The 12,938-nt window shown below is 47.5% G+C and overlaps 1 protein-coding gene across 6 annotated transcripts in view; it reads left to right on the top strand.

Moving 5' to 3' along the window:
• The window catches only part of LOC117421912 (spermatid perinuclear RNA-binding protein-like), a 108,340-nt gene that overhangs the window by 66,886 nt on the left and 28,516 nt on the right, over nt 1-12,938 (top strand). For all 6 annotated transcript variants that reach the window (XM_058987088.1, XM_058987084.1, XM_058987085.1 and 3 more), the window contains 3 exons: nt 7,278-7,510; nt 7,857-8,022; nt 9,570-9,714. In XM_058987088.1, coding sequence (XP_058843071.1) covers nt 7,278-7,510; nt 7,857-8,022; nt 9,570-9,714 — 544 coding nt within the window. The remainder of the gene's footprint in view (nt 1-7,277; nt 7,511-7,856; nt 8,023-9,569; nt 9,715-12,938) is intronic.

The following is a 12,938-nucleotide window of genomic DNA, read 5'->3' as shown; positions in this document are numbered from 1 at the left end:
AGCGCGGCCCGAATCCGAATGCTCGCAGGGTTCCGAAGAGATACTCGTGATCCACCCGGTCGAACGCCTTCTCCTGATCCAGCGACAGGAAGGCGACCGACCGACCGGTCCTCCTGCAGTGGTGCAGGAGGTCCCGAACCAGAAAGATGTTATCGAAAATCGTCCGGTTCGGGACCGTGTAGGACTGGTCGGGGTGGATCACGTCTGCCAGCACGGACTTGAGCCTCAGGGAGGCGGCCTTGGCCACGATTTTATAGTCCGTGCATAGCAGCGAGACCGGGCGCCAGTTCTTCAGGCAGCGGAGATCCCCCTTCTTGGGCAGGAGCGTGATGACCGCCCGCCTCATCGAAAGGGGCATCTCCCCGGTCTCGTAGGCTTCCGCCAGGACCCGCGCAAAGGCGGGCCCCAGCAAGTCCCAAAACTTCTTGTAGAACTCCACGGTCAGCCCGTCGATGCCCGGCGATTTGTTATAGGGCATCTGACTGAGGGCGTCGGAGAGCTCGGCCAGGGTCAGCTGGCCCTCGAACTCGTCCCGGACGCCCTCGCCGACCGTGGGAAGCCCATCCCACAGAACCCTGCACGCGTCGGAGTCGACGGGATCCGGAGAGAAGAGGGCCGAGTAGAAGGCCCTGGCCCTCTCGTTCACGCTCTCCGGATCCGTCAGAAGGGAGCCGTCGTCCGCCAGGAGGCAGGTGATGTTCTTGCGGTCTCCCTTCTTTTTCTCCAACGCGTAGAAGAAGTGTGTGCCGCGGTCCATCTCCCGGAGGAACTGGACCCGCGAGCGCACAAACGCCCCCCGGGACCGCTGGAGCTGCAGGTCCCGCAGGGTGCACTTCTTCTCCTCGTACGCGCTCTGCTCGAGTTGGTCCCCGCGAGCCAGGCGGCTCTCCAGACCGAGCAGCTCCCTTTCCAGCCGCTCGATCCGCGAGTCCCTCCGCCTGCTCGCGCCCCTCGTGTACTCCCGACAGAGGACCTTGATCTGCGCTTTCCCCACGTCCCACCACTGACGCCAGGTGGGGAAGCGAGATCGCCTGCCGTGCCAGACCGTCCAAAAGTCCCGGAAAGACCGCTCAAAGCGCTCGTCCTCCAACAGGCTGTTGTTGAAGTGCCAGTAGGCAGAGAAATGCCTAGCTGGCACCACGGCCACCGTCACGGCCACCAGGTTGTGGTCCGTGAACGGCGCCGGCCTGATGTCGGAGGCGCGAACGCAATGAGCGTGGTTCCGCGACACGTAGAACCTGTCAATCCGGGACTGAGACACCCGCCCCTCCCTCACCCTGGTGAAGGTGAAGGCCGAGGCGTCCGGGTGCTGCCACCGCCAGATGTCGACCAGAGAGAGCCGAGCGATCAGCTCTCTCAGGGCGGCCGACGAGAGCGGGTAGGGCTCGCGCCCCACCCGGTCCGCGGCCTCGAGGGTGCAGTTGAAGTCACCCCCGAGGACCACGAGCTCGTCGGCGCCGATGGTGTTCAGATGGTTCGACATCCGGCGGAAAAACTGGACCCTCGCCGGACCCGAGGACGGAGCGTACGCGTTCACCAGGTGAACGGTAGCGTCCCCGTCCCGGATCCGGTGGTGCAACAGACGGCCCGGCACGACGTTGACCACATCGAGCACCGTGGGAACAAAGGACCCGGAGAAGAGCGTCGCCACCCCACAAGATGACTCGGTGAGGTGGCTGAAGGACACTCTCCCCCCCCACTCCAGCAGCCAGTTGGCCTCGGCCTGCGGGGTGGAGTGGGTTTCCTGCAGGAAGCACACAGAGTAACCCCCCTTTTTCAGAAAGGAGATTACCTGGGCCCTGCGGAAATGGTCCTTGCATCCGTTGACGTTCACGGTCCCGATGCGATACATGGTCCTCTGTCAGGTGTAGTTGGCGACACTCACGGGAGATCCTGAGATCTCCCGAAGTTCACCAACTGGTCGTGAAACTTTCGGGCACGTATGTGCACGCACGTGCCCGAAGTTTTGCTGGCGTGGCTGGCCCTGAGGAAGGATCTCACAGAGTTGAGGATCCTCTGGAAATCCCCCCATTTGTCCAGGGCCAGCTGGACCTTGTCCCTGCGGTGGATGGTGGCCTCCAGGAACTCCAGGAGCTCCGCCGCAGGGATGTCCGGAGAAGGGGCGGACAGACTCTCCGAGCCCACGCTGCACGCGGACTCGGAGTCCTCCTCCCGCTCCTCCGGTTCTCCACCGCCCCCCTCGCGGTGGAGAAGCACAACGCACTCACGTTGGTGGGTGAGCGCGTTGCGTCTGATTTTGATCTTGACCGACTCTCCCAGCGCCCCCCCCCCAGGGGACGCGGCGGGAGAGATCGGCGGAGGGACCCTGGGGACCGTCTGAACCCTCGATTTCGGGGGCGCAGACGGTCGCTCGACGTACACCGCCGAGCCGGACGGTCTCGTCGTCCCCGCTCTGGGTCCCTCCTTTGAGGTCCGAGGCACGGTCTCAGGCCCGTCCTCTTCCCTCGAAGGAAGGGGATCCACCCTCTCGGGTCCTTCCCCTCCCTCCCCTAGAGAAAGGGGATACACCCTTTCGGGTCCTTCCCCTTCCTCCGCATCAGTCACCGGTCGTTGTTCCAGGGGCTCCTCCCGCGCCGCCTCGGTGACTGGAACCGGTCCCCCGATGCTGGGTCGGGGACCGGGTTCTTGGCCCCGTTGCACTTCGGGGAGGGGATCTACCGCCAGGGCACCACCTTCTGCCCTCTCCAGTTCTTCCCCTCCCTTCCGCGCTCCGGAGACCAATGTAAACGCGGGCTCTTCAGAGCCCGCCTCTGCCTCAGGGGGTGTTTTCTCCTCCCCCTCTGCGGCGGCACGAGGGCCGGAACCCCCGTCGCCGCAGGAGAGGGAAGTCTGAGGCAGCTCTTGTTTATGTGTTTGGGGGGGCTCAGTTCCCCCCTCCGACCCCTCGGCAGAGGTCGCTTGCATGGGCTCCGCGTTGTCTGCGGAGCCCACGCTTGCCTCGGGAGCCGAATCCGCCTCCTCTCCGGAGACGGGAGCCAGAGGCAATTCTTGTTCAGGGAGGGGTGGTTTGTCCCCCCCCTCCGGCCCCTCGGCCGGGGTCTCCTGCATGGGCTCCGCGTTGTCTGCGGAGCCCACGCTTGCCTCGGGAGCCGAATCCGCCTCCTCCACGGCGGCGGGAGCCCGAGGCAGTTCTTGTTCAGGGAGGGGTGGTTTGTCCCCCCCCTCCAGCCCCTCGGCCGGGGTCTCCTGCATGGGCTCCGCATCACCTGCGGAGCGCACGCTTGCCTCGGGAGCCCGAGGCAGCTGTTGTTCCTGGGGGGGCAATTCTTCCTCCCCCTCCGGCCCCTCGGCGGGGGTCGCCTGCATGGGCTCCGCTTTGTCCACGGAGCCCACGCCTGCCTCGGGAGCTGGTTCCGCCGCCCCCTCCTCGGCAACACAGGTTTCGTGACCCGCGTCGCCGTCGGAGGAAGGCGGTGCCCGAGGCAGCTGTTCTTTCGGGGGCCCCTCCTGCGCCCCCTCGGCGACCTGCGCTGCGGCCGGCCCCCCGATGGTAGAGTCGGGGCCGGCTTCCGAGGTCTGTGGTGTGACGGGGAGGGGATCTACCCGAAGGGCTCCTTTTGCCCTCGCGGGTTCCTCCCTCCCCTTTGGCCTCTCGGCGGGGGCCTCTTCCATGGGCTCCGCTGCCTTTGCGGAGCCCCGGACCGCCTCGGGGGGTGGTTCCTTCTCCCCCTCCGTGGCAGCACGAGGGCCGGAGCCCTCGTCGCCGGTAGAGGGGGGACGCCGAGGCGGTCTCTTTCTTTTTTGGGGGCCCTCTATCGCCCCCCCGGGGACCCTCAGCAAGAGGCCGAGACGTGTGCACTTGCGTGCACACGTGGGAAGACGTGCTTGCGCCTTCCTCTTCCCCCTGATGCTGCCGGAGTCTGTCCCCTGCCCTGCCACGGCGACGGGGAGCACGCCTCCGGCAGCGCTTCTGTCATCGTACCCGGGGATGAGGTGCTTGGTTTTGCGGGCGGCTTTTCCGCCCTGCCTCGCGGGGGGTGCCGTCGAGGGAGTCCCTTTCTCTGGAACTCCCCCTGACCCACCGCCAGATGGTGCGGCGGCGGGCTTCGTTTCCCCCCGCTTGGCCTCCCCGGTGGACCTGGCCGCCACCTTCTTCTTGCGGCGGGCGACCAAGGTCCACTCGGCGGCCTTCTCCCCCCGCGCGCTTTCGGGAGGCGCGGAGGGTCCGGCCGCCTCGGGGGCCCTCTCTCCCTTTCCCCCCCCGGGTGTTACTGGGATGGGGGCGGGTACTTTTTTGCCCCCCTTCTCTGCGGGCCTCTTGGAGGGCCCCGGGGGCGAGGTGGACTCGGACGGGTGCGGTGCCTGCGCGGGTGCCTTTGCGCTTTTCTGGAGCTTGGGGCACCTCTTTTTCTGGTGCCCCAGCTCCTTGCAGTGAAAGCACCGCACCTCCTCCGAGGAATAAAAGATCACATAGTTGGTCCCCTCGAAGGGGACCACAAAGCTGCCCTCCGCGGTGTCCCTCCCCGCCAGGTGGACGGTCACCTGACGGCGGAAGGACAGGATGTGGCGGAAGGCCTGGTCTCTGCAGCCCAGGGGGATGGGGTGGATGGCCGTCTTGACCTCCCCCAGGGCTTGCAGATGGGGCATGAGCAGGGCATCCTGAATAAACGGTGGCACGTTGGACAGGATGACCCTGCTGCCCAGCCCCGCGAGGGGCTCGATGGGGACAAACATGCCCCCCACGCTGAGACCCCTCTCGATCGCGGTGTTCGCGGCGGCCTCCGATCTCAGGAAAAAGACGGCTTTCCCGTACATTTTGGAGGCCGCCACGATCGCTGCTGGTCCCACCGCCTTCGCCATAGCTTTGACGAAGCCCTCGATCGAGAGGGAGTCTCGCAGGAGGCACCTGACCCCGTGCCTCCTGGTGATGTTTTTAAATGGGGGGGGCGCGTTGCTCGCGGCCGCCTTTGCCCATTGTCTGGGGGGCTGTGGTGTCTGCCCGCTCATTGTTTACTTTTTATTTGTATTATTTATTTATTTATTTATTTATTTATTTATTTATTTATTTATTAATCAAACAAGAAACAAACAATAGTTCAAAAAATAAAACAAACACAAATTGCACCCCCCTGCACTCCAATAGTGCAGGGGCGCACAGAACAGAAAAGTTTTAAATCAAAACAAAATTAGTAAATTTTTTTTTTTTTTTTTTTTTAATTAAATAAACGAAAAATAGCTACCCCTGCACTCCAATAATGCAGGAGTAGCAAAGTAAAAAATTAAACAAACAAACAGAAAATATTAATTTATTTTAAAACAACAAAAAATAAAAATTTACACACACACCCCTGCACTTCAATAGTGCAGGGGCACACACACAACAAAAAATAAAAATAAAACAATCAAAAACAAAGGGATTTTTTTTTTTTTTTTTTTTTTTTTTTAATACAAACAAACGTATTTGTTTATTTTTAAAACAAACAAACAAATACAAATTCACCCACCCCTGCACTACAATAGTGCAGGGGCACAAAGAAAATTCAAAAATAAACCAAAGTCTAAAACTAAAAAATAGTTTTAAACTAAAAAGAAAATCAAAATCAAAAATCAAACCAAGGGCAAACAAAGGAGCACACGGCCTGTGCTCCCTGCCTGCCCTTCCCCCACTCTGCACCCAGCAGAGATGGGGGATTTTTTCAAAACAAAACGATTTTTAACTAAAAAACTAAAACAGCTATTTACATAAAAATAATTTTCCTAAAAAGACAAAAATAAAAGCTTTCAAGTAAAATTAATGAATTAATAAAAGAGTGTTTTTAAAAAGAAGGAAAATTCAAAGAAAGAAAAATCTCTCCTGCACTTGCTTATGCAGGCAAGTGCAGGGAGAGAAAAGGACAAACTAAATAAGTGTTTTATTTAAAAATAAAACAACTTCACCAGAATGTTTTTAACTGAAAAGGTGCACTACTACTTTAGATAACTTAAATTATAAAAAGAATTGAAAAATAAAAAGTTTAAATAACCGTTTTTAATTGTTTTTGATGGGGGAAGTGAGGAGCTCACAGAAAGTGTGGCCTCTCAGTAGTAGTAGTAGTAGTAGTAGTAGTGGCCCATTAATTGGGATCTACACCAGCTGTCAAAGGACAGCTGGAAAAAAATTCTACTTAGCACCTTTGAGGGTGCTAGCAAGAATGAGCCTTAACTAATGTTAAAGGAAACACCGCTAACACGGACTGTAAATTAAATATTAAGTACAAAAGGGGAGGTGGTACAGAGCACACCCCCTAGAGCCCACTGGTTGACAAAAGAAATCATGTCACCAGCGGACTCCGCATGGGCGTACTCTAACTTAACCCTAGAACGGAGAAGGGCCCTGAACATGGCCCCACAGTCAAAGAGACCCTCCCCGATCATCTTACGCTTCCTGGTCTTGTAAATGGCTAGTTTAGCAAGAGCCAGGAGCAGATTTACGAGGAGGTCTCTCTTCCTGGTGGAGCCACGAACAGGGTGCCCGAGCATGAGGAGGGTGGGGGAGAAATGCAGCCAGAACTGCAACAAGAGGTTCTTCAATAGAAGGAAGAACGGCTGCAGCCTGTTGTTGTTGTTGTTGTTGTTGTTGTTGTTGTTGTAGTAGTAGTAGCATTTTCTTTCTAATTCTTGTGTCCCAGGAACAACAGAGCTCCACCGCACAGAACTGGAATGAATTGTTAGCATCAATTGGCATGTTGTGCAATAAATAATGGATATAGTTAACAAACAACATAAAGCGTATTGCTTTAAATGTTAAGTGGATTCTGCGCCTGGCACTTCTACCACAGCTGCAGTAGAAACATATACCTTTCAGCTTGATTGTACTCTGTACTCTTAATAATCAAGCGCATGCAGAACACACAAAAAAAACCTCACTCCCGTAGGACTGGCAGTGCATTTTAGAACCCGCTACTCAAAGGGTTAAAGGCCCAGCAAAAATGCCTAGAAAATCGACTTGTACAACATATCCAGTGGGTTAAATAGGTATGTTGGTATTTGCAAGTATTTTGCTAGAACATCAATAATGTATCTTGTTTTTCATACCCACAGTATATAGTGCACTTTTACGTATAGGTAAATGTAAATGTTGTTTCCTACATGGTATGTTTTTTTTTTTACCAACGTTTTGCATGTAATTGTTGTCACTTGTTCATGCTTCAGCTACACAATCACAGAATGTATCCTTCAGGTTGAACTTACCATTCAAGTAGGTCATACCACAGCAGTTCTGGGTACTCCTTTTATCCTTTGTTGGGTGATATTCTTAATCTTTCTTTTTCTAACAGAGATCAATCCGATCATTTGGGAATGATGACCGCCATGTTATGGCTAAGCACTCCACAATTTACCCCTCATCAGAAGAGCTTGAAGCCGTCCAGAACCTGGTCTCCACTGTTGAGTGCGCATTGAAAAATGTTTCAGACTGGATGGATGAGATCAACAAGACACCACTTCAACGAGAGGGTGCTGATGAGGAGAAGGAGACCAAGAACGAGGACTCTGCTGAGAGCAACACAAAGTAAGTTGTCTGCTGTTTTTCCTGAAGTATGATAAATGGATTTCTTCCCCTCCTTAATAAAGGACATGCTGTTCTATGCGTGTCCTAATATTGATGTCCCTTGACCAATATTTGTTGAAGAGATTTATCACAGTCAGCAGTATGTGCTGTGGCAGTTGCTTCTTGATTAATATGAGTGGAAAGTGCACTTCATTTAGTTATCCATGTATACACTGCTCTTAATACTGCAGATAATACAACACGTGTATAGACGTTAAAAAATATATATATATTATGAGAATAGAGTTTTGTTATTTGAAGCCAATGCTATGTTCAGTCTTTGCTTCCTTGTGTTTGCCTCTTGTAGTGAACAGAGCTGTGGAACGTTGTGTGGTGTGTTGAGAATTGGCCTGGTTGCTAAGGGTCTGCTGATAAAGGCTGATATGGACCTGGAGCTGGTTCTCATGTGCAGGGAGAAACCCACAGAGACCTTGTTATGCACAGTCTGCGACAATCTTCCTGTACAAATCCAGGTGAGTTCTTACGCTGTTGTCAGAGTGATTCATTGCCTCTGTCTATATATATATATATATATATATATATATATATATATATATATATATATATATATATAATACACGCTGGGTCTGCTGGCAAATATTGTAAAGAAACGCTGGGTCTGTGTCATTGCCATTGAAGCTGATGAGGAGGAGCTTGAGCGTAATTAACTACTAATAAGTGACAGCGATGAAAGTGACTCTCAGAATTAATAAATAACATCATAGAAAACGTAAGTTTAAGGTACGCCTACATGTAATGCATATTTTTTTAATGCAGTTATTACGTTATTAAAAGTTTTGATAATTTTAAGCGTGCTCAAAGTAGGCCAGATACAAACCTCTTGGTGTATTTTAATGTGTTTTGATGTATTAACAATGTACAAGTTTGAGATTAAACAATACATTATTTTTGAAAATGATAGTAATTGCTTTTATTGTTCATTTTTTAAAACATTTTAGAAGTTTGTAATTATTATTATTATTATTATTATTATTGTGTTGTAAGTGTAGCCTACACACCTGTGTTCTGATATCTACAGGGCTGTCTTTTAGTGGATGTTACTGTTATTAACAATGGTAGATCTGATTCCGTTGTTAAATACAAATTTGTACTTCTGCTTGTTCATTTTGCAACGTTTTGCATACTGTATCCTTGTTAACCATTGCATATAAAAAGACCATAATAATAATTTTGCTTTATACTTGAGGGTGCACAATACAATGTAATTTTGTTATAAAACAAAACTGTTACTTAGTTCCCACTGACACACAACCTTTTAACAAAGTTGCTGGAGTGTTTAAATTGAGTTACAATGTTGCTACAAGGTTGTGTGTTAGAGGCTTCTCAATGACCATGTGAAGCTAGTGATCCAATATAAATGTCGGTCTCAAATAATAATGCTGGGGCCGTTTAATTGAAGTTTTACGGTGTCTATCTATCTGTCTATCTATCTATCTATCTATCTATCTATCTATCTATCTATCTATATAATTTTTTTTTCTTTTTTTCTATCTTAGGATGCAACTTGACATAATCAAGTGTAAACCACAGTAACATAACATACAGTAAATGCACACAGCATCTATCATGTTAATGTTGGAAAAATGTTGTGAGAAGTAGTTTCTAAAAATACAGGATGATCAATCTTAAATGTTCTCGAGATTCTCTAATTAGAGACAGCCGTGTGTGTTGCCTGGGGGTTCTGATTTTTGCATATAGCATCTTTATCACTGTTTGTGTGATCTATGTATTTAAAGTTAATGGAATCGTGTTCGGCGAAGTGTCTAATCTCATACGGTATTGGTTAATTGCTTTCTATAACACAGAAGCTTTTTGCTACAACATTCATAATTATAAATGTATCCCAGTAGTATTTGAGTTTCAGCGTCATTCTTAGGTCTGCTGTTTCAGTGGGACTAGTGACATACATTGCCACACATTCTGTTCACTTTAGTTTCCATACTACATTTACAAAATGTGTATTCGCTTTCCCTAACTAACCTAATGTACTTGTTTTTAGAAACTTACAGAAGATAAATACGAAGTGGAAAAATGTTTAAACGAGGCTGCTATCATGGTCTGCAATACAAAAGATCCTAAATTAACACTGAAAGTGATTCTAACGTCACCGTGCTTGAGAGAAGACATGGACAACAAAGAAGAAGGTATAAAATCTGATTTAAAACAATTCCTTTTGTCTGTGTGCAGCTCTGCAGTGTGGGACTGGTGGCACACAGCCCATGGATGTTTAAAACAAACTTGCTGGGTGTTAATGAAATGATTAAGTGGGGATTTATTGAAGAAAGTCCAAATAAAAGGACAATGTATTTATTTGGACTTTGCTGGCTGCTCCAATGGGGAATCAAATGCTTTGGTTTTGAATATATGGGAGGGTTGGATTTGACTCTTCCAGTTTCAGTGCTAATTTTTCTGGACGTAATTAGATAGCTGACCACAATTATAGACCGATTTGCTTGCACTGAAGGTTTGTGTTTTTCAAAAATCAGGTAAGTTAAAATTACATAAATAAAAAGTCATATGAAAGGAAATAAGATAACCTGTAAGAGACATTCCATGTTTTACGGTAAGCTTAACTCGACCCATATAGGAGTCTATTTTAACGATCTAAACAGTTCCAGGTCTTAATGCTGCCATAAAACTCATACACCGGCTCTGTCACTGTCTTTGTCTTTATTTTGTGTAATTAATATGGGAAGCAGTATCCTTGTACCTGATTAGATCATAAAATAGATCCCCTAATCATATGGCCTCTGCGGTGCGCTATATTACACTCGTGGTAATACCTGTAATGGCTGAAGCATCTGTGCAACTGGATTCTTAGTTATTTCCGTCAATCCATTACTGAAGCACCATGTTGATAGAGTAGTTCTATTTTCATAAAAAAAAATGGTGGCACCAGTGTTGAATAAAACCAAAACGGAACAAACCACACAACAACAAAAAAGCCGTTCAGAAAAAAAAAAAAAAACCATAAAAAAACTAATATTTCTTTCTTAATTTTGTTTACTTACCAGTCATTTTGTTGCTTCAGCCTCCAAAGCCAGTCCCTGGTAGCTTGCCAAGCATTACTGGACTATGTCAGACCTTTGACCAACTGGCCCCTCTCTGTCATGGGAACTGAGGCAGCTGGGCCCACCTGGGCTGGACGGGACTCCCTGTTGCTGTTCTCCCATTCTTAGATATGCTACAAGTCCCTTGGCTATTTTTTTCCTTTTATTTACTGTACTCCTTGAAATTTTGGTGGATGCTGTATTCGAGCAATAGCCCCAATCTGGCTGTCGGGAATGTAAAAAAAAAAAAAAAAAAAAAATCTGAATACGGATGAATACATTCATATGTTGTCATCTTTTTGTTGTTGCCATTTGGTAGTTTTTAAACACAATTATTACATAGTTGCTCAAAAGTGACATGCCATAATTTCATGAAGTACACTTGGTGTTTTTTGGTCACTAATCAAGCCTAAAACCAGTTATATAAGGTAGCTTTCAGTGGTGTTATTTATCATTGTACATTTCTCAGATATGAGTGGTGTTTGTACCTTCATGCCCTGCTTTTAGCTGAATGCCTGACTACATACACAAAGATCTGAGAGAAAGAAACACGTTGGTTAAACAGTCCGGTAGGCCACACATTGATTTAATCAAATTCTTAATACTTTTCGCTTTCAAGCATGCCAGCATGTCTGTAGGCAAAAGCATTTGTTTGCTTGGCCACGCACTCGTAGTTCTAGTGGGTAACGGATTATTGGATGTAGTCAGAAATAATCATAACAATGATGTAGAAAAAACAACTCTAGACAACAAAGTAAACAAATACATTTCCTTAAATAAGTGTTGACTCAAGTACACTGCAAATATAAAAGTGACAACATGCTTGTACAGCAATTTAGCCTTACCGTTTCCAATTTCCAACCATTTTAAATAAATTAAAAGTATGTTCAAATACACAGTGATGGTGAAGTACAGATAAATGAATGAAGTAAAATGACAGTAAATAGAGTCCACACACAACCCAGGGTAAATCATTTGATGTCTATCTCTATTGCTGGTAAAGGATGTAAAGCCTTTTAAAACAAATAAAGAAAAGCTTGGTGGGCCTGTTCAAGTGAAGTATGTGAAGCGCTGGAAATCGGTGTGTAAAAATCAGTTTTTGAACCCTTAAACTGGTGCAGAGCATGAAGGCCATCCTATTGTCTGATGCAATTATGAGGGAATCTGGTGCAAGTCTACCCTATTCACTGCCTGATCCTTCTGTCTCCTCATTTTTATTTTTTTATTTGTAGAACTTGCACAAATCGATGACTGACTGCAAAACAGTTACACACGTTACACTAGAACGTAGTTGGAAAGTGTTTGGTTTCAGCAAGATGTAATTTTGTGTTGAAAGCCTTGACGCTGAACTGAGGTACAAAGTGCATTTCAATATTTAGTGCTCAGTATTAAGAAACACACTTTAAAACCTGAGCGATTGAAACTTCAGTACAAAACCAACATCAATTTGATAAAGCTAGACTAAAATGTGAAACCGTAGCATAAAATACCTCCTACAGATCATCATGCTTATTTGAGACATGGTTCATGCTAATTCCACTTTTAGAAAGAGCTTTTAAAAGTTGCACAGGTTTTTTTGTACCCAGTAAGGTTTAAGTTTTGCAGTCTGTCACCTTGTCCATTGTCTAACCTAGAGTTTTTTAAAAGCTCTTAACCACTCATTTGCAACAGTATATCTATTTCCCTTATATAAAATATGGTGTACTCTATAGCAGATGTTTATGTTGGGTTGATTCTGATTATCACTAATTAAGTCCATGTTTTGAAAGCTGGTATTAATCTCTTCATTGCAGGGCCATTTATCTGAATAGTGTTGCAATAGATTATATACGATGATGACTTTTTTGAATTCCTGTTTAAAAGGGTAATGAACAACATTAAATATCTGCTATAAAATCAGACCACAAAATGAGAGCATAACGCTTTAAAGATCTGTTAAGCCCTTCTGGTAAAAAAAAAATGGCAAAACCGTCTTAACCCTTACCTGCAATGATCTAAAAACTGCTTTGCTTTGTTAGTGGATTGACATACCAAGAAAAATAGTTTCGACGCCAACAGCTTCGAGTTGCATCAGCTTTAAAGGGTTAACAATGAGATCTATTTATTTTTCAAAAAGGAAACCCAGCTTTATTTCTCAAATGATCTATTTGTCAGCCGGTTTAAAGATTGTTGCAGGTTTGAGTGTTAAAGAGCAAAGAAAAGCACTGCAATTCAATTGCTCAGCGTGCCTTTGGCTAGCCCTACAGTGCTGTATTCCATTACATTCAGACGATGAAGTGCTATGCACCTATTTTACATCCTGTGAACTGTAAAACACA

This window comes from Acipenser ruthenus, chromosome 15 (assembly GCF_902713425.1).
Source record: "Acipenser ruthenus chromosome 15, fAciRut3.2 maternal haplotype, whole genome shotgun sequence".
In the NCBI taxonomy this organism is placed as follows: Eukaryota; Metazoa; Chordata; class Actinopteri; order Acipenseriformes; family Acipenseridae; genus Acipenser; species Acipenser ruthenus.
This window is presented reverse-complemented; position numbering and strand designations above follow the sequence as displayed.